The sequence below is a fragment of the Acipenser ruthenus genome, chromosome 12, assembly GCF_902713425.1.
Source record: "Acipenser ruthenus chromosome 12, fAciRut3.2 maternal haplotype, whole genome shotgun sequence".
NCBI classification, from domain to species: domain Eukaryota; kingdom Metazoa; phylum Chordata; class Actinopteri; order Acipenseriformes; family Acipenseridae; genus Acipenser; species Acipenser ruthenus.
The window spans coordinates 5636738-5658032 of NC_081200.1; the positions used below are offsets into that span (position 1 = coordinate 5636738).

Genomic DNA, 21295 nt, shown 5'->3' on the forward strand with positions numbered 1-21295 from the left:
GAACCCCCAGTATTGTCAAAAACCAATGAAACATTTTAACATATGTAAACTATTTATTGAACATCTGCAACCAAATATTGTTAAATACATAACTTGCATTTCTTCCTCAAGTTAGAATGAAACAGAAACAGAATACCAATATTTACACTTCATATAAGGAATGTTACATGACACATTAAGGCGCAAAATCTTTTGGCTTTCTTTTAGATAGAATGATAGTAATAGCAAAAGTGATGCTGAATCTTCATTGTGAGATCATGATTAAGCTAGAATAAAGTCTTACAAAAATATGGTGGAAGCTGGCAATAATTCCGTTCGACATCCTGCTTCAAGTCTTGAAGCAAGACTTATAAATTATAGTCAAAAACTTTTACATTTACATATAAAGGTTGTCCTATCCAACATTAAAAATTACACCTCTAACAATTGAAGATTCTAGGCAACAGTTTTGAAGGTCTGCAGTATCAAGTTGGTTTGATGGATTAGTCTGTTGGCACTCACAAACACATTTATTGCCCTATAAAACAAAACAAAAAAAAGCAATTGTGTCAGTATTAGGCCCATCAGTGGTCACACTGTAAAGTAAAACGATTAAACTGCTTATAGGCTCTTGTCCAAGTAAGGTCATGAAAGTTCTTTTCACTCTTAGTTTTCTTTAAATAATTAATAAATAATATACTATGCTCCCTTATTTTGTAATTCAAGCATTCAGAAATGTGGTTAATTCAATCAGAACAGAACTGTAATATTGTTATATATTTAATTGTTTATATACTCTTCAATAATTCAAAGAAACAAATATTAGAGGACCAGTACCTCAGCAAGGAGGCTGTGATCACACGGATGTGAGACCACCGCAAAGACATATGGAACGCCTACATTTCAAAAGCAAGAAATACCATAACTTACTTTCCATCTTTGAAATAGGTCTTCAGTGTATCACTGAAGCTTTTGGAGTACTTTACAAACTCCTTCTTTTGGTGTTCAAGTGCCTAAAAAACAAAAAAACAGGGACATTTACCGATGAAAAATACCTCACATTCAATACTCAAGAATTAGTCTGTTAAAAGGAATGTTTATGCTTTACATGACATGTTTATATTTCCTTGCATGACAGAAGGAAAGCAAAATTCTGAAAAGCCCACAAGCCTGCAGAAAGATCTATTGATTTACACAATGTATATATCTGCACAAACAAAATTACATTCTTTCAAAAAAAAAAAAAAAAAAGCTATACTTACCCTGCGATTTTGATACTGATATTTCTTAAAGACATTGTTCACAGTGTCAAGAAGCTCTTTTATTGCACTTGCAATGTCTCTGCGGAGAAAAGAAACATGTTTAAATATACAGTGACTCAGTGTGTCATTCAAGCTCAAGATCAATTAGTATTTTGTTAAGCCCTTGAAACACTTTAAAACAAAACAGCTTCCCAGAATGTGGTCCTCTTGAGCTGGAATGACTCTCTTATGGCTTGCCCCAAACTCATCTGCATTAAGAGAGCAAGCAACCTCATGTTATAATACAGAAGCCACTGCAAAACTTAATTATTAAAAAAGTTGGGTAATTTTAAGCTCCAAGGCACTAAATGTTGTTACTGTATTAATGTAGTGCAACTGTATAACCTAATGTGTACTCAGCTGTCAAAATTAATACCAGACTATAGCTGTGGGAAGAAACATTACATGCAACATTCTTTTTTGTTTGTTTTGTTTTTAAATCTGTTTCACATCAACAGCTATGTAAAACTGACAAATAAAATAAATCTTTAAAAACAAAACTACTGCAGTAAATATGATTCTTGTATAACTTATTTATTTATTTATTTTTAAAAGCCAAGCAAAAATCTCACAAGTACAGGCTATGAATGATCAATATCTTTCAAACAAAATAAAATAATGACAGATATAGTCTTATGCAAGGACGAGGCTTAAAATCAATACTTACTTGATTGTCTGGAGAAATCTGACTCTGTCATTAATCTCATCGGGTATTTTGCTGAGAATCTGTTTCAGTGCTCGTGCCTTTTCATTCAGGTCCTGGAACTCTTGTTCTGACCTGTCAATCATGTATTCTAAAATGGAACACCCAGGTAATGTTAAATTAAGCATACTGTAGTTACTCCAACATTTGGGCCAACCTCAAAAGCTTCTCCAACAAATATAAGGTACAAAAACTTAAATGCAAGAAATCCATTTGCTGTGAACTGGTAATCCAATTCATGTAAAGCCAGCCATACTACTTACAGTTGGTCATACACACTTGATGTACACTTTAAGTGGCTGTTTTAGTAACTGCAACACTGAACTGGCAAATGCTGCTAACACCTTTTTACAGAGAAATAGCGCCATCTGTGCAGTTCTACACAAAGTCTACATCTAGGACATTATTGCAAGTTACAGCCTTGCATGCATGTGTTTAACAAACTCCATATAAGAAGCAGAGCACAAACCTTCAACATCATCAGCAGCCATGCGCAGTAGAGATTCAGTGAAGTTCACCTCCACGTTTTTCTTCTCTAGAATTTTCACAATAATATCCTGTGTAAGACCTGGGTTCTCCTTTTCAGCCTGATAAGTCACATAACAAAAGAACATGTCACTTTCATCCCATATTGAAGAAGCAAGACATAAGTACAAATACTGTCATAAAATGTGGTATGCAGGCGATTTATTTATTTTAAAATTTCCACTAGGGGTGCACTGATAATTGGTAGCCTATCGGCATGGCAACGATAAGGGGAAAAAAAAAAAAAACATAATCAGCTATCGGCAGTTTTTGTTATTTTAACCTATAATATTCATTGATATTCATGTCTGAATTTCTTCCAGCACAGAAAGAAATGTTTATTATGTTTATTATTCTGATGCGCTTTTTTTTCTTTTAATTTAGGTTGAATCCTAAATAACATTAATGGTTTTAATTATTAATAATAATAATAATAATAATAATAATAATAATAATAATAATATTATTATACAATGTACTTCAAAATTACCTTTTGTCATTTGTATATCTTGCTTAATCTGCATTGACTGTGGGTGTATTCAGCGACATTTTGAAGCAAACTGATTATTGTGCTGTCTTTTGTTAAGTAACAAATTCAAGTTTGACTGAATTTTATAACCGGAAATGTATTATGACATCTTTTTTTGATTAAGTGAACAATTTAAGTTGTGCTGCATTTTTAAGCAGTGTATGCTTAAAATAAGAATAACAAACACTGGTGTAGTTTACATTGCGTAGGCTACATTTCTCTTTTCTACTTTACAGTATAGGTATAAGTTATATATGCAATATTTGACAGCAAGTGGCTATAAAAGTTAGTCACATCATATATTTTCTTCTACAGAAGTGTTTTTACTAGTACAAATATAAAATGTTATTTTTGTGTGACTGTTGTAAAACAAATGTATAAATTGCTGCCAAGCACACAGTATAATACGACATTATTCTTTGTATTCATTTTCTGAAGTAAATGAAGTAAACAATACATGTTCATTTGTCAAATACAACAAGTAACTGATATCTGTTCAATTTTTAAAATGTAGAATTATAAAACAATTTATATATAGGCTCTATATCTTGTTCTAGTAGTTTACAATGGCTTACCTGTACTATCTATTAATCGGTATTAGCCAATATGGGTAGATCAGCCAAAAAAATCTTTTAGTGCACCCCTACTTTCCACATACATTTTACCACGGATCTAAGATCTCATTTTTCAATAACGTTAAACGATATGAGGTTTATTATACTATGTGTGTGTGTGTGTGTATATATATTATATCACAGCTTGCTATAGCTGAAACTTTTTGCACATGCTACTTTAGAAGACATTTTATAAATTGTTTTAAAAGCCACAATAACCAATAACCCCCTGAATTCTTTAGGGAGCACATTACACAATGCAGCTCAAAAGGCTACTAACAAAAACAATCATCATTAGAAGCTAGAAATGTTATACAATCTTCAAAAGGACATTCAATTTTGTTTTTGGTCGAACTTGTTTAAAATACATTACAGTAAGTTAGCCACTTACCTTAATGAAGGCTGCCCTCAGAGTCTGTGCTGCGGATAAATTTACTCTCTCCAGCTGCAATAAATATCAGACACAGTAAGCAGAGAATTGGGGGTTGGATTAAAAACTAATGAAAAACACTTCAAAACGCTTACAAAATATGCTTGCAATTTCCAGCAATATAACTTTACTATAAAACCTACCGTACAAGACTGTACTTTATTTTGTAACCATTGTAAGTCAACTCATAAGACAAATAATACAATACAGAACATACAACTTATTTTGGGGTGCCCATAATTTTTCCAGCAAGGAAATTCATTTAACTGCTTCTACCTGCATCAACCTTTTTTTTTTTTTTTTAAATAAAAAAGTACACAGGTTAATCAGTGATTCATTAACATCCAGTGTGATCGAAGTGAAAAAAATATTGTGTGCACCATTATAAACAACAGTGCTGGGACACAATCAAAATCCCATAACTGTTTGTGGCTTCTACTGCATACAGATGGGAAAGATACTACATTTATCTTGTGTGTGCTGTGGTATTCAATGGGAATATAAATACCTGGATTAGTGCATTGCTATGCTGCTCAAATATAGGACACTGATGATCAAAGCAGACAGCCAATTAATTTGCATTACAAAGTCAACCGAATCAGATCTGTTAACTATGCCAAAGTCAGGCTTGCATTTAGAGCAGTTATTTAGTGTGTGTAGAGCCATTTATCTCAGACCTATGTAAAACTTTAACTAAAGTAGAACATAACTCATTTTAATATATTTTCAAAATAGAAATAAATATGATATTCCTACGAGGCTAAACACAACTGTTGAGCACCTAGCTGCATTAAAATTGTATAACCAAGTTGCTACTACCAGCACCATCTACGCTATCCCCACACCCACCACTTGACTTCCTGTAGTGGGAAGTTCATATTGCAGACAACTTGAATCACCCGAGCAAGTTGTTTACACTTCCAAAACAGCTCTAGTGTTGACCCACTTTAGAATGTACTGTGAATTAATTAGGTCACATTCTAGAACATATTTTGATTCATATACAATTACAAAAAGATTTCCTGACATAAGTGGCAAAGTGTTCTCAATTTAAGGACAATTTAAAAATCAGGTACCTCATTGAAGACTGGGTACATGACTGCATAGAGTGGCATGGAAACCATTGAGGTTGTCTCTGCTTCATTCTTCAACTCTTCCATTGTCATCCTCGTCTAAAGGCCCACTTTTGGTGAAAAAGTGCTACAGAAGCAGGCAACACTTCATTCACTGCACTGTTACTAGGATAGAGTCCAAGAAAACATACACGTGCAAACAATGCAGCTTTCCTGAAACAGTAAGAAAACTAGGTTAGGTTCAGATAACTACGTGTGATTCACAACCGTCCTAGCAACTGGAAATATGTAAAAGATCATGGGTTGCTTTTACAAAGTTGAGTTTCACACTGGACAGTGAGGTGTAACTGAACAGAAACAGCCAGATCTGTTCTTTCATATAATAGAGTGGATACTTTTAGGATACACACTGGCGTGTTTTAAACATTAATAACTGCAGTTAATAGAAAACTGAGCGTGATCCACCCTGCTTTGAAGTGTTGAAAGGACAAAACTAAGGGAGAGGGTATAGGCATAAACAAAGCCCAAAGATAATCATAAGTGATTTTAGAGCTGAATTTCCCCAATGGCTGCGTATACTACATACAACTTAGAGACTCATCTCCACCTATGCCTGGCGACTACTTCAGGCATTCTTTATTGTAGTGAAGGATCTACCTTATATATATATATATATATATATATATATATATATATATATATATATATATATAGTATTCTGATATTTGAAAATTATGCAACTTCTGTGTAAATTGTACTGTATTTCTAGTTGACTCAAACTGAAGGTACCTATTGTTTTGAACGGTATATATGCTATAAAAAATGCGTATTAGGACAAATTAATATAGGATATAGTAATTCCAAAACTACAGTAGTTTAAACAACTACATAATCCGATATGTAGCCTAACGTCTACTTGTATTATTGATGAGGTATTGCTTCAGAATTGCCTACGTACAGTGTTGGACAAAATCTGAAAAAGAACAATGTGTAAATCATTACAAGATTGTACCGCAGTGTATCCTGTTCAGAGATTCAAAACTTTAAAATGACATATACATTGACAAACGACCAGATATTGTATCTTTATATACCCAGAAACGCTGTTAATACTTTCAAAGAAATTGTAAAAACACTTATTTCCTTGTACACCGAGGCCTGTGCGGTATATAATATTTCTGCTGCAACATAGCAGCAGGTGCGGATTAGCCCCCGGCTGACAGGGATTGGTCGTCGGACACCTTTGTAACCGAGTTCCGTAACCACCACCAACAGGCCGGAATGAGGCCTATTCTGCAATTCTCACCGTATATTTATACACTTGCACCTATAGCTTCACGATGAGGCTGCGCAAAACCTCTGCTGTAACGAGTTTGGAAAATGTACTATCAGGAAACATTGAACAGACAGTATGAGCTAATAGCAAGATTACTGTTTATAAGAGGAGTCGTGTAATCACATCCGCGTGATCCTTTTTGTGCTAGACACAACTGCCATATACTTACATTTTAAAAGGTATAATGTAATACAACCGTGTTTATCATACATACCTGTTTCCCTTTCCGTTTCCACTAACCGAAATCCGAAAAGTCTTCCTCACGGTTGGTTTTTTTTTTTTTTTTTTTTTTTTTTTTTGAACGGAAGTTTTCTGTATTAAACAGCTGCGCAGAGAGTTTAGGCGAGGTTGTGCATATATCAACCAATCAGCATTCACTATTCCAAGTCCACATCCTTGTAAGTAGGAATTGTAGTCTTTTGAATTTCCTGTCAAAACTCAAACGGGTAGACTTGTTGCGGTCAAAGAACTACAAATGGTTCGAGGTTCTTGGACAATGTAATGCCAGTAATTGGCACCACTTTCAGCCAATAATTCAATCCGAAATGCGTATTCATGAAATAAAAATTGCGTTTTTTTGGTAAAATACGTTAATTTCTTTACCCAAAAATGGATCACACAGTACCTATTGAATGTCCGAGACAAATTGTTATATCTTAAAATGTTGACACGAAGAAGAAAGACTTTTTTATTTTAGGATTGTAATGTGCTTGGAAGTGATAACACTGAAAAGAGCCAATCGGAAGGGAGGTGGGCAGAGTCTACTGTACAAATATGTAAGTCTAAACCTGCCGCGGCGTCGGACCAGAGAGGAGAATTCAGCAGAGAGGCGGAGTATTATAGCATCCCTTGCAGAACTAGCACCTGGTAAGGAATGAGATTTTAATACATTATGTTATAAGATAACATATGTATTCATCCTGTCTTTGCCTAAATGGTAATGTACATGCATAATGTGTAAGGATAACTTTCCTACGACAGTCTGGATTGCAATATATTAGGAATGTTAAGTTATTATTATTATTATTATTATTATTATTATTATTATTATTATTATTATTATTATTATTATTATTATTTTATTGTACAGCAGTGTATGAGTCTAAATGTATTTTGGCAGTTGCCAAGAAACTGACGGTGAGCCATCTAGCGTTCTTCGTTCTTTTCTCGTGTGTCCCGTGGGAAAAGTTCGTGTGTTTATTTCCGTAGCACTGATTTTATATGCAATCTGTATGCATGTTATTTAGCTAATATGCCATATGCATTAGTATTAGTCGTACTAGTAGTATTAATGCGTCACGCATAATTGTCTCAATTGAAATACTGTTCGATTTGGAGTAATTGAACACTTTTTTGTAGATTAAGCCTTTTCAAAATGAGAATGTTTGCACTAAAAGAAAATGTTAATACAGGTAATTTGTTTTCCCAGGTACTACAGTAATACTAGATCTAATGTAATGTGTAACATTTTTAAAAAATTAGGTTTATCCAGAATGAAAAACACATTATATTTGTAATCATGAAACATTTGATGTTTAATCAGAACATCAGTTCTACTGCATTTTGATTGTACTTGCTTTGCACCTTTTGGCAAAAAAAGGTGTTTAACATCAAAATTGTCTCAAGAACAAAAAAGCTTCTTCTTGTAGTGTGCATATGCCCAGAAACTGAACAGCTCACAAACAGATACACCCATGAGTTTGTACTATCTTCAATGACATGATTAAAGTAAGATACAGGTAAAATGATTAGTTAAAACAATGCTTGTAGTCTGAATACAACCAAATCTACATTAAGCCACAATACTCAACAGTGATTTTAAAATGTATTTTCTTGAGATATGTAATATAGTTTTTAGCTGGGCCTGTTGCCAGTTACAAATAATACAACATAATTTTAACAATTGACTAAAGCAAAATATAGAAATTCACTTTTTACTGAGCAAAAAACATTTGACAGACTATTCTAAAAGCTATTTTAACCCCACGTGGTGCATATTTTACTTTCTAAAGAACTGTATCTATTGTAGTTTATGCGTTGTGCACAGTGTTTTTTATTTGTCCTTGAGCACTTTTAAAAGGACAAGAATGGTTGGTATGCTGCTTGTTTCTTTAGTGAATTAATAAAAGGAGATGCTTTGCAGTTTTCTTGTGCAATCTTGATTGTCATAGTTCATGAATAAGGCATTCTCTAGGCTGTTTTGCATTCTGGGTTTCAGAAGTTGCAGGTACTGGGACAAGTCCAGTGATTATCTATAGCAATGGAGTAGATAATCTGTGTGGGAGGATTTGAACGGGACAAGCATAAATAGTCATTATAATGACAATGAACAGCTAGAGTAAGCTCAGGTATGAAAGTCCGACATGTCACAGGGAATGTTAATGTGTCAGCCACTGATGCAGGTGTCGGACAAAAAAATAGAACTAGATTGTGATGAACAGCTGGCATTGCACTGATTCGACGTGACAAGGTGTAAATTGCTCTGGAGAGAGATGTGACCTCAATGAACCCCTGCTTTAAGAGAAGTTGGAGATTGGCGGACAGCTGGGACCATTCCTTGTTTAACTTCTTTGTTATGGAAGCACCTGCCAACTGAGCACCTACTATCAGCCTTCCGTGAAAGTCTGTCAGATATGTTGTCTTGATCACTGACCTGAAAGTTGTCTGCAGCATTTAATATTTAGAATAATTGTCAAGCATTCTATTTGCATAACAATTATCTAAGATGGGCAAGCGTAGTTTGGGCATGTTTTGTTCTGTATAAAGGGCTAGTGTTTGGGAGTGGCATGGGTTATTATAACTGAGCTGATGACAGGGTCATAGAGGTAGGCCAAGAGGTAATTAAAACCCCTCTTCAGAACGCTACAGCATGGTGGTTCTTCTAGCCTGTCATATAGTAAAGACAGAATGGTAAACACTCCACAGTGAGGCAGGCCAAAATCCCTAAACCTCAATGTCTTAAACTGGGAGATCAGTCATTCCAACAGTACTCTTGTAATTTATGCTAAATCATGCAGATTCTATTCTGAAAGCCAATGCGCGGTATGTCCCCAAAGTTACATCATACTTGTTACTGCTGTATATGTAAATACAGACGCAATGAAAATGCCATACAATGCTAATGGAAAGGGATTTCTAAACCGATGCAATGTGATCTTTATTATTCAGCCCGTGTCTAAGCAACAGTGTGCAGTGGTTTAAATTGAAAGTAAGAAGAGTGTAGAATGCTGTAATTCTGATAGACAAGCCAGAATTAACATCTGAAATGAAATCGTAACGTAACGTAACCATTTCTGGTCTGCCTAGGACAATCATGTGCAGGAGCATGCCCAATTAAAACCTATTGTCTATTTCCCAAGCAGGATGTTAGGAGGATTGTTAAACATTGTACAAATACACTGGCCTTTCAGCAGTAAACTTGGAGGTAAAAATAAAATGCATTTAGAAAAACAATGATACCATTTTTTTTTTTTTTTTTTTTTTTAATGCAGAGTGATGCAGAATGGTTCTTTCCCAAAAACTGAAATAATAAAAATATTACTGAATTCAATTTCAGTTTTAAGTGAATGTATTGCCTTTGTACCACACCTTCTTCCACAGCCTCACAACCATCTAAAATACATTGTTTTATCTGTGGCTTTTATTCGATTGTATATTGCTGCCTGTGATTTGAATTAACACCTTGATACCAGAGACACATTTGTCTCTGCACTCCATGGATGGCAGGTCATCCCATGTTGCATCAGTAAAACCATGACTATCGCATAATCCCTTCAACAAACTGCACGCTTGTTAATCCTGTGCCCTTGCTGCAGATATTGTATTGATTGCAGTTGACAGCTCTATATGGTAGTGTTCAGCTGTTGTTGTCAGTTGGGCATGAAATCAGCGTACAGCAAACTAGCCCACAGACAGGCCTTCTTTTAATATTGGTTACATCTATTAAGATTGTTCCTGACAAAAAGCAGGACGCAGAGTTTTAGATTTAATAAAAACAAGGGATGGCGAAAAGACCTGTGGTGTAATATCTGTTTAATGTTTAAACCATTTTTTTGTATGGTTCTACTGTGATCTTCAAAAAGGTCAACCCTGATTTACCCATGTTTACCACTGTGGGGTTGGTATATGGAGCCACATCCAAACTGTGTTTCTAATCAGACTATGGATTTTCAGAGCTGCTACACTTCAGAAGCAGGGTTACAGAGTGTTTGGGTTATGCATCTCACACAGAGATGTGCCAGCATCAGTGAAAGAACTGCTGTAACTGCAAAGAACCGTAGTTCGTGTGGAGGAGACGTGGGGAAATCGCAAGCCGATGAAGGGACTTCAAGGGAGCTTTTGTTTAGTGGCTGCTGTTAGCTCCCTGTGTTATTAGCATGATCGATTCTACCTGGTACTTTTTTCTCACAGACATACAGGAAATCATGCTTCACAGTGCCTGCCCTTGCCCATACACATTTAAATATGTTGTACTGTCACAGATACCTGATTCCTGTGTTCTTAGCCAACACACTGTATGGAATAAATGACAATTTAGTAGTCAAGGAGATTAACACAGGAATGTAATTTAATGTATTTGATGTAAATAACCTTGTTTTAAATATTAAGAAACATAGATAACTACTCTTAGCACACAATATGCATGTTCCATTCTCAGATTAGCCTTTGTAGTTCAAGAAGAAATACGATGTTTTTGACATTTGTACATAAATGCCAGGCTGCTTATCATTTTTCACTTGTTGTGGATTAAGAATGCATATTTGTTCAGCCAAAGGGATTCAGCAGTTGGGTTTTAATTTCCAGTTTGCAACCTTTTCAAAAGAAAGCGGAACATGTTGTAAAGGTTACCAGTGGGCAGGGTAACTATTCCCAAAGTCAAAATCATGTTGTTATTTACAAAATGCTCAAGAATGCTTTTGCATAACTGTGTATACAGCAAAGTATTGGGAAAGCACAGTAAAAACCATTAGAAAAAAATATGGTAAAATGTGGAAAAGCATGTCAAACCCTCATTGTTTCACTAACTAAAATGTATTGCTTGAAATGCAAAAAAACTCAGAGTGTATCGTTGTGCTGGAATGTCTTCTAATCAACCCTTTCCTAAAGAACTTTCACAACTGATCTAGTTATAAGAGAGAACACATTCCAAACCTCGGTGGATTCCCTGTTGAACTAATGTGTGTGTGAGAGAGAAAGAGAGAGAGTTTAGGTGATGTTCAGAGTGCTGTGGTTTGAGCTTTAAACAAAAACAAAGAACAAATGTTTTGCTTGACAAGCGTTACTCAGAGTAAAGAGGAAAGCTGCACATCAACTACAAAGCAATTCATGCATTTGTAATGAACGTCTGCCTCCTAATGAACTAAGCCCTGTTGTGTTGAATATCACACCAGGGGATTGGTAGGTGAAACTTGATAATGCTGCCTGGCATTTTTCTACACCACTGAGGATCCTGAGTATATTTCCTTGGAATCGGTTACAGGCTTGGTATAAGTGACTGTACAACAGTGTAGCAGTGGAACATTACTAGTGGTAAAATGCTTTCTTGTATCAATATTTCCTTAATCAGGATACTGTAAGCTATAAAAATGTAAATTATACTGTTAGTTGGATAACAGATTTTTCAAAGAAATTAAGGAAAGAGCATTTCCAATTTTAATTTAGAACGTTACTTTGCACATAACATTAATCCTGTCTTCTCCAAAGATGTAGATGATAAAGCTGTGTTAACTTCAGCTATGAGAGAGATCCATTTATCATGGTTCAAGTACCGTACTCCACATAGGATTAATGTGTTCATGAATTACTGCAGAACGCTTCCTGTCCTTTCTCATTTTGTTTTTGTGTTGTATTTAGAGAATTCAGTCTCCTGAGTCATGCTTTTACTTGGAATCTTGACGCTACTTTCATTGCAAGAACTGCCTGTGAAAACTGATTTTCAAGATGAAACCATTGCAGAGTTTTCTGTGAACCTGTACCACCAACTGCAGTCTGCAGGAAATGAAGAAAATATTATCTATTCCCCGCTAAGCATTGCGGTGGCTCTGGGAATGGTTGAGCTTGGGGCCCGAGGTTCAACTTTAAAAGAAATAAGACAAGTAATGGGCTATGGCCACTTGAAGGGCGGTGAGTACTGTATAAATGATAAATAAGACCCAGTATGCCTGGCAGTGTGTTGTCATTCTCCCTCAGCTCACAAACCAAGGCTAAAACGTACAGTACAGTACTATTTCAATTAGGCTTGTATGTTTGAAAATAAACTGGCAGCAGTAGCATTTCTCACTTTTAAATATTGATACCTTGAAGTATCTCCATATATCCTACTTGCTGTGCACATCCATGTAGGTCTATGCTATAGCACACATGTATTATTTTTTTTTTAAATAATTACCAGTGGTAATATTACAAGTTTAAAGAAAGCTGGCAAATTGCATGCCTTACTTTTAGGTAGTCCTATTACACTTTGGGGTGAGCTTGTCCATTATTAGTGGAAGCTGCTGGTGGATTAATGACAGGGTAAGAAGGCATTGAAGGGGTGGGGACAATTGTATTACCCAGGTGAAATTGCCTAGTAGGAAGTGCAAGACTATCTGAATATAGGCCATGCAAACTGAGCTTCTTTATCCTATTATGGTAACAGATATAACTTATAAAGTGTGTTTTCTTTTTAAGTTGCACATGTGAGATGTATGTATCATATGGAAGTTCATGGGGGGGGGGGGGAGTACTATTATTTTGTATCTTTATAACCATATGTTGAATAGTAAATGATTTAATGGATCTAATGCTTGTTGCTTATTCACAATACAGGGGATGAGTTCCTTTTGCTGAAGAATCTCACTCAGTCCTTGATGGTAGACGAAAGTCAGTATGTGGTTAAACTGGCCAACTCGCTCTTTCTACAAAACGGTGTCCACTTTAATGAAAACTTCGTGCACATGATGAAGAAATACTTCCGTGCAGAAATTGAAACTGTGGATTTCAGTCAGTCTGCTGCTGTGGCTGATCGTATAAACAAGTGGGTGGAAAATCAAACGGAGAGTAAGTTTTATTATTCTGTATCTTTAAAAATTGCAGGAAATGTTCAATTTAACTACAAATCTCAACAGAAATTGGGGTCTATTCACTTGATCTAAAAAGAGGTAGGTCTAAAAATAACAGCATTGTTTAAATCATTAAAATAGGACCATCTGTGGGGTTTAACATATTCTTACAGACGCACAGTAAATACACCAGAGAGACTCACAGGCCCTATTTTAATGATCCAAACTGTAGCTGCATTTATCAACAGCTGTTTAGACCCTAATATTTTTTTATTGAAATCCCCCCCAAAAAATGAAATTATGCATGGCTTTTGCATCTGTATTTTTATATAATATAAATGGTGGCAAAGGCACGTTTCAGTAAGACTCCATCTTTGTCTTTTTATCCACAGACAAAATCCATGATCTTGTATCGGCCGATGACTTCAGCAGCGTCTCTCGGCTGGCCCTTATCAATGCCATCTATTTTCGAGGAAACTGGAAGAACCAGTTCCGCCCAGAGCACACGCGCACTTTCTCCTTCACTAAAGATGATGGGAACGAAGTGCAGATTCTCATGATGTACCAACAGGGAGATTTTTACTATGGTGGGCAAACCTTGGAACTTTCATCCACCAATCAGGACGCTCTATCAGAGGGCACTGCCACACGGTAGATGACCGTGGTACTAATAGTTCTGCCATTTTCCATATATCAGATATTTTGATCTGTCCACACTGCCATATAATAAATGGTGAAGAAACAAGCCTTGTCAAACTACTGTGCTAGCAACTTTATGTTAAGCAGTCTTCAAGAATGACAATAATTCGACATGTATGATGTGCACAGGCCCTGAGTTGTGTGGGCTTTCTTTATTTACACTCCATTTGTTTGTGGCTTTATTGTATTATTTTTATTTTGCATCCACAACTATAAAAAATGTAGGTGTAGTCTGGTCGGGCGCCTGCAGGCTTGCCTGTAAGCTGCCCGTGAGCTGCGTTGTCTTCCGACGCTGTCGCTCTTGGGTGGCTGCATGGTGAGTCCGCAGTGTGAAAAAAAGCGGTCGGCTGATGGCACCCGCTTCGAAGGACAGCGTGTGTTCGTCTTCGCCCTCCCGAGTCAGCGCCGGGGTGGTAGCGTTGAGCTGAGCCTAAAAATAAATAAATAGTGTTTGAATATGTAACACATTGCCTGTGACTGAGCTGGATGTTTACTGAATGTGTCAGTGTCACAGAATACATAATCAGCCATTTAACCAGGCCAGTGATTAGGATAGGTCAGATCTGAACCTTTGCCAAGATAGTCACATGCAAAAACGATTTTACTCCTCAACTTTTTAGACTAATTACTATAAAGCTATTGTAAAAAACAAGCAAGGAACAAACTGACACACAGTACTCTTACCAGTACATAAAATGAATCTTAATTTAAAGTTGTATATATCTTTAACTACTTAAGATTCACTTTTTATTTTATATATTTTTAAATACAAGATCAGTACTGTCGCACTTGTTGCCTATGCTGAGAATTCTGTGCTGTTTTAATTTGGATCTATTTCAGAAACACAGCAGGGCTTCTGATAGCATCTCTGCCGTAGCATTAACAGCAAGGACAGCTGACGGGAAGACAAGTATGGTTCTGATGAACCTTGCATAGTAATAAAGTTCCTACAGAGAGCTACCTTACATAGTAATCCAGTTCCTACAGAGAGGTCGAGCTGAACATGGTTACTGTAAGCCTGGCTGGAGCGGATAAGCTCTTTTAATGAATTTCCCAGTGTTGACTGTAAAATGCAGATATAACCAGTGACCTTGTCTATATTCTTCCATCTGTAGGTGAGTTCAGCGATGGTACTTCAGAAGCCGGAGGGGTTTATCAAGTGTTGGAGATGCCATATGAAGGAGAGGAGATGAGTATGATGATAGTTCTACCCAGGCAAGAAGTGCCTTTAGCCACACTGGAGCCCATAATTAAAGCCCAACTCATTGAGGAATGGGCAGGTGCTGTGAAAAAGCAAAAGGTGGAGGTGTACTTGCCAAGGTGAGATACAGTACAGTGAAATGTATTTTTTTTATTTATTTTTTTGTTTCCACTGCATCAGATGTAGTTCCTTCAGCTCTCACTAGATGGCATAATTACTCCCTCTAGCGAGCTTAGCAAAAAATATGTATTTGCTGAGGTGTTTTAAGTCTATCTCATTACCTGTCAAATAAGTTCTGTTTTTTCACAATCTTTTGAAATCAGACACTGTATTCAAACAAGTTGCATGTTTATTCCAAAAAAAAAAAATTAATGTAACAAACAGATTTCTTTACTTTTGATGCCTGTAGTCTAGTTTTCTAGTTAGCAGGCTGGTCCTTCTGGGCTGTAACTGTAGTTTCATTAATTTTAGGTGCTTCCAGAATTGATAACTTGTCATAGCTGTCACTGGAATGTAAAAGATAAGAATCAGCGCCCCTGAAGGGCAAAAGAAAGTGTGTGTGTGTGTAGGAGTGCAGGAGTGATTAGTGCAGGTCACATTAAAGGTGCATAATGAGGTCTATAGGGTGCTGGATAAAGGGCACTTATTCCACCTAGTGATTCACAGTAGCTGATTTATGTTGGCAGGTTCAAAATAGAACAGAAGATTGATTTAAAAGAAAGTTTGCAGGATCTTGGTGTAAAGAAAATGTTTACGAAAGATGCAGATCTCTCCGCTATGACTGGTAAGTTTGTTTTTTTTATCCTTTTTTTTTTTACTTTTCCTATTTTCAGTTGTAGTAGTTCAGGTTCATCAAACCTATACGTACATCCCAAACCTAGTCTGTTAAATGAAAATAATACAGTAGTGAAAAAAAAAAAAAAAAAAAATCATTTAATTGTTTATTTTGCCCCGTCTTATTTGGAAAACAAATCTGTGCTGTTGAATTTAAATTAACAATGTATTAACTTTTTTTTTAACTACAGTATCTAGTTATGGAATTACAATACCTGTTAATTAATCACACATTCTCATTTGGCTGTTGGAGGGGGGTAGAGAGGAGAAAACTGTGTAAATAATACAGAAATAAATAGCAATGCCTTTGGACTTTTAACTACTCTACCTAATCAATACTCCATTCTTCATTATTGGCACTGCTTAATTAAAACAGCCACTGTAACCGCACCATGTATCTCCTACTGTGCCTAGTGGCATTTAATGTACTGTACCACATCTGTCCCTGTGCATGTACTGTATCACATGTTTGACCCTGTGTTCCAGACGGAAAGGATCTCTTCATTGGAAAAGCAGTTCAAAAGGCTTATCTCGAAGTAACTGAAGAAGGGGCAGAAGCTGCCGCTGCTTCAGGTACAATTCTCTGAATCGGACGACAGCGTTGTACAAACCATAATTGTTTGCATTTAGGTTCACATACATTTCATATAGAAGAGATCATCTACCTTTCCAACAACAATTTTCATTGTGTTTCTGCTTTTTGTCTTGTAGGGATGATTGCACTTACAAGGACATTAATACTGTATCCACAAGTAATGGCAGACCACCCATTCTTCTTCGTCGTAAGAAACAGAAAGACAGGTGAGAGGCATTGGAACTTCTGCTTTCAACACGTGTGCTTCAATGTGAACTGCAAGATGCATGAATCAAACAACACTTTGTTTTGAACAGGGTCTAGTGAGAATAGTACACACTGGGGTAGATGGAAGGATGAGATAGACCCCAGAGTCAATCTAGGGACCGCTATCCCTGCACATGTGAAAGTGCTGTGTTCTCTGCAGTACTTAGCCTCTGGTTCCTTTCAGACCACAGTTGGAATGTCTGGAGAGATAGCCCAATCCACCTTTTCCAGAGTGCTAGGCACATTTCTGGATGTCATGCTTAAAAGGTCAGGCGAATACATATCATTTCCTAAGACTACTAGCATGACTGATGGCTTTTCCAAACAACTCTGTTTCATGCTGAGTGACCTGAGCCATAAGCACTCTCAGCTTCTTCTCAGAAAACTTTTCTTTTCCGTGTGCCAAGAGGACTTTGCTGCCTTTTGTCTGACCTTACATAGTGCAAAATAATTGCCTGGCCGCAATGCAATTTTAATTTTGCATCTGCAGTTATTTGCACTGCAATTATACTTATATCTACCCCCTTGTGTGCTGCTTGTACCTAAACTAATATAAAAAAATATATATATATATTTTTTTTTTCCAGGTGCCATCCTTTTCATGGGAAGGGTTATGAACCCTGAGGTGATTGATGCAAATGTTCACGACTTTGACGCTCTGTAATTGATCTGATTGTGTCAGTGTGGCAATCGGTTTGTAAGTCATTGCTCGGTTGTTACTGTGTGTCTATAACATTTAATAGGTCCAGTATTTTAATGCTTCAGCTTTAGCCATTAAGAGCAGTTATCGTACTGCATTGCTGCTGAATATATAGAACAAGAAATAGAATGTTTTTATTTTTTCCATGGGAAAGATACTTATAAAGGCTTCTTCCATAATCCATTGGCCTTCTTATGCTTTGCTTTGGTATAACAGGTGTGGGTTTGTTAAATATAAAATCATAACGTGTTTACAATTAGCTGTTTGTATTCTGTATTAAAAAAGAACAGTAGATATTTATTGCCAAGCGCTGTGTGCAGTATTGTAATTACATGAGAAATAAAGAAATTTAATAGAAATATGTGTTAACCTGTTTTAAGTAATATACTAATGTTTCAGTGATGCTTTTGTTAATGTGCATGTGTACACAGAGGCTGAAATGTCATAAACATCTGGGCTGCAGATTTTTAACATGGAAATGGTTAGACTCTGGTTCCGATGTACAGAACAGAATGCAAATGTGTACAGATATTTAAAAAAAATAAAAATGTCTTGAGGTTCATGAAATCTCTTATTTATATTTACTTAATTTGTTATTACAGAGGCTTAAAAAAATCTAAAAAATAAACTTTTTTCTGAACAAACACATACAGAACATAATCTTGGCAGGTATGTGCACACCAAAACAAGATAGATAGTAGCATTTCATTTATTCTACGGTATGTAAAACAGCTGCTGAATGTTTGAAGAATATATCAATGTAGATGGATCCCAGCATAAACTAAATGAATACAATGATGATACATTTCATATAAGTAATATATCACTCAACAACTGAACGAGGCTCCCTGCAATATCTGCATTTACTGTAAAGCTGGTTTTACAGGACCATATTAGTGTCCAATATAGTAAATCATCTTTTTGTGTCATTAAAAGCATTAGGTGTTATGAATTATGTGCAACATATCTTCTAATCTCTGTTAGCATCAGAGCTTGGACAAAGCTGCTTGTGAAAAAGTGTCTGCTGTGCACATAGTCGTATTCCCAGCTATCCCATTCTGCTTGAGACTTGCATGCATTAAATTTCATCCATAACCATCTGGCTTTGCACAGATTTACGCTAAGTGTTACCTCTTTATTCCTTTACTGCAAAAGCTGTCGTTTCTCTCTGCAACTCTGTATGTTAAAGAAGTTTATTATCATTATATACTTCAATAAATGTAATATTCTGCAGATCTGATTACTGCTGTTTTTAAATAATTTAATGAAGGGGACTTGGTGAAAACCAAATTTTGTATTTATTTTATTTTTTGCCAAGTTTATTTATTATTTATTGTACTATTTTTATTACTTCAAGTGCAGCATTATATCGCCTATATAGATCAACTGAATAAACCCCAGGGTGTACATCTTAAAAATAAATAAGTATTACATTATTAACCTCAACCTCTGAAGATCTGACAATAAAAGAGTAGAGTATTTTCTGTATATTGTATAGTGTGATTTTCACAATCTGTTCAATTAACCAGCCCCTGAAACAAAAGTACACAATGCAATGAATGTTACTGTCATGGTTTGTAGTATTTGCCCTTGTACATCTCACATTGAATAAGTTCATTGCTTAAGAATGGATATAAATCCAGCAGTGTTTTCAGGGCATCTTTATTAGGTATACAATGCTGCAACATGTATTATTATTATTTGTTTATTTAGCAGATGCCTTTATCCAAGGCGACTTACAGAGACTAGGGTGTGTGAACTATGCATCAGCTGCAGAGTCACTTACAACTACGTCTCACCCGAAAGACGGAGCACAAGGAGGTTAAGTGACTTGCTCAGGGTCACACAATGAGTCAGTGGCTGAGGTGGGATTTGAACCGGGGACCTCCTGGTTACAAGCCCTTTTCTTTAACCACTGGACCACACAGCCTCCTCATGTAAGGCATTCTCTCCTACAGCCCCAGAAAAGGGACCATACAAAGTCAAATTAAAATGAACCATGCTTTTTTTAGTAATATTATTGTATGTACATTACATTAAATAAATAATAAAATAAATACATAAACAAAGATTAACCGATAAAGTACACAGGATGACTTTTATGCATGCCTCCACTGGTTAATGTAAAAATCTATTGTATCTGGGAAGTTCAATAGCATTCTGAATTCAAACTAGGCATTTTGATTGATCATGCAAGGGATGGCCTGCATTGGTGCTGAGGTTAGAGAATGATGTCAGAGGAAAAGGAGACCCTTTATCACCAGCCCCATTGAGATATAATCACTTAGCATTTGGTCTAGTTTACTACCGACACAGGCAAGAACTTTTGGAAAACTTTATTGAAACTGTTCTCTAAGGTTCTATTTTAACCATGTGAAAAAAGTCCAAAATATTTATAGAAACAGCCTATAAAAGCTTAATAAATTAAATGTAAATTCTATTTAATGCATCAAAACACACTTTAAATGGAGTGAAAATTATATTTTCTGAATAGAGCTCATTTTGTTTTACTCGTGTCTTTCATAAGGGTCTGTGTTTTTATCTTGAAATAAATTAATCAGTTCCTTAATGTTATTTTCTTTTGCAGCTCTGAGCAAACTGTTTTCTTTTCTAATTAAAAAATAAAAGAAAATTATGACACCTATTGAAGAGACACTTCATTAAAATATGTATTATCTATTCAAATAATCACGACACAGACAATGTGGTTTATAATAGTTTCTATTATCCACAAGAACCAGTATTAGTGTATTATCCAAAAGGAAGGTGTCTGGTTTTCCACAATAAATGTACACCTAATATCTTGATTGCTTTTTTTATTTGGTTAACATTATGGTAAGGTTTATGTTTCCTATGGACACTTGGATAAATTAAAATAGGATGCTGCATTGTGTTCTGGTTAACACATGATAATTGTCAGTAAACATTGAACCTTGTTGTGTTTTGTTTCAACATATCTCTAACAATTTGAAAAGTGGTTAATCTATAATCGAAAATAAGTATTTATAAGGATGAATTTCAATTTATTCTTTGGATAAAATTTAACTCGGTGACATTGACATTTCTTAGGCTTTTTTTGTAATTAAAATCACTTCTTCTGAATTATGCAGAAAAGTAATACAATAATAATAATAATAATAATACTATTTCATTATTATTTTGCTGAAAGCTGCATGGCAGGACTGCATGTCAAAATTAGTGTAGCTAGCTACTGGACTGCCCAGGGGAAAGACACCTTTCTCACTTTTCCCCCCTTAATGTACGAGTTTATGCATTATTTAGTGATAATCGTCCATTTATTGTGTTTGTCTGCAAATTCTCCGTGAGAAGGCATTGCTAGGCAACTAGCCGCTACCCTGACCTGCTTCTGTCGAACTGGAAGAAACAGCGCGAAACGAGGCATCTCTCTCTCTCTCTCTCTCTCTCTCTCTCTCTCTCTCTCTCTCTCTCTCTCTCTCTCTCTCTCTCTCTCTCTCTCTCTCTCTCTCTC

At 35.8% G+C, this 21295-nt stretch overlaps 2 protein-coding genes across 2 annotated transcripts; one reads left to right on the forward strand and one right to left on the reverse strand.

The window, feature by feature from the left end:
* Positions 1-35: 35 nt before the first annotated feature.
* pdcd10a (programmed cell death 10a) lies at positions 36-6808 on the reverse strand. The gene is made up of 8 exons (XM_034028082.3): positions 6705-6808; positions 5158-5367; positions 4043-4096; positions 2453-2570; positions 1948-2074; positions 1242-1320; positions 910-992; positions 36-517 (listed from the first exon to the last, which is right to left on the reverse strand). Exons 2-8 carry the CDS (start codon positions 5245-5247, stop codon positions 436-438), a joined length of 633 nt encoding a protein of 210 aa, XP_033883973.1. The 5' UTR covers positions 5248-5367; positions 6705-6808; the 3' UTR covers positions 36-435.
* Positions 6809-7104: 296 nt separating this feature from the next.
* Positions 7105-18164, forward strand: LOC117416657 (neuroserpin). Its single transcript, XM_034027967.3, has 9 exons — positions 7105-7357; positions 12344-12613; positions 13298-13528; positions 13923-14117; positions 15345-15549; positions 16117-16214; positions 16751-16837; positions 16976-17065; positions 17693-18164. Exons 2-9 carry the CDS (start codon positions 12364-12366, stop codon positions 17767-17769), a joined length of 1233 nt encoding a protein of 410 aa, XP_033883858.2. The 5' UTR covers positions 7105-7357; positions 12344-12363; the 3' UTR covers positions 17770-18164.
* Positions 18165-21295: the final 3131 nt, after the last annotated feature.

Excerpts from the sequence above, each read along its gene's own strand:
- pdcd10a (XM_034028082.3), bottom strand. The coding sequence starts at position 5,247 with ATGACAATGGAAGAGTTGAAGAATGAAGCAGAGACAACCTCAATGGTT. Across the intron at positions 4,097-5,157 it reads TGTACCCAGTCTTCAATGAG|CTGGAGAGAGTAAATTTATC; the intron begins GTACCTGATTTT and ends TATTTATTGCAG. Across the intron at positions 993-1,241 it reads ATCAGTATCAAAATCGCAGG|GCACTTGAACACCAAAAGAA; the intron begins GTAAGTATAGCT and ends TTTGTTTTTTAG.
- LOC117416657 (XM_034027967.3), top strand. The coding sequence starts at position 12,364 with ATGCTTTTACTTGGAATCTTGACGCTACTTTCATTGCAAGAACTGCCT. Across the intron at positions 16,838-16,975 it reads AGAAGCTGCCGCTGCTTCAG|GGATGATTGCACTTACAAGG; the intron begins GTACAATTCTCT and ends TTTGTCTTGTAG. Across the intron at positions 17,066-17,692 it reads CGTAAGAAACAGAAAGACAG|GTGCCATCCTTTTCATGGGA; the intron begins GTGAGAGGCATT and ends TTTTTTTTCCAG.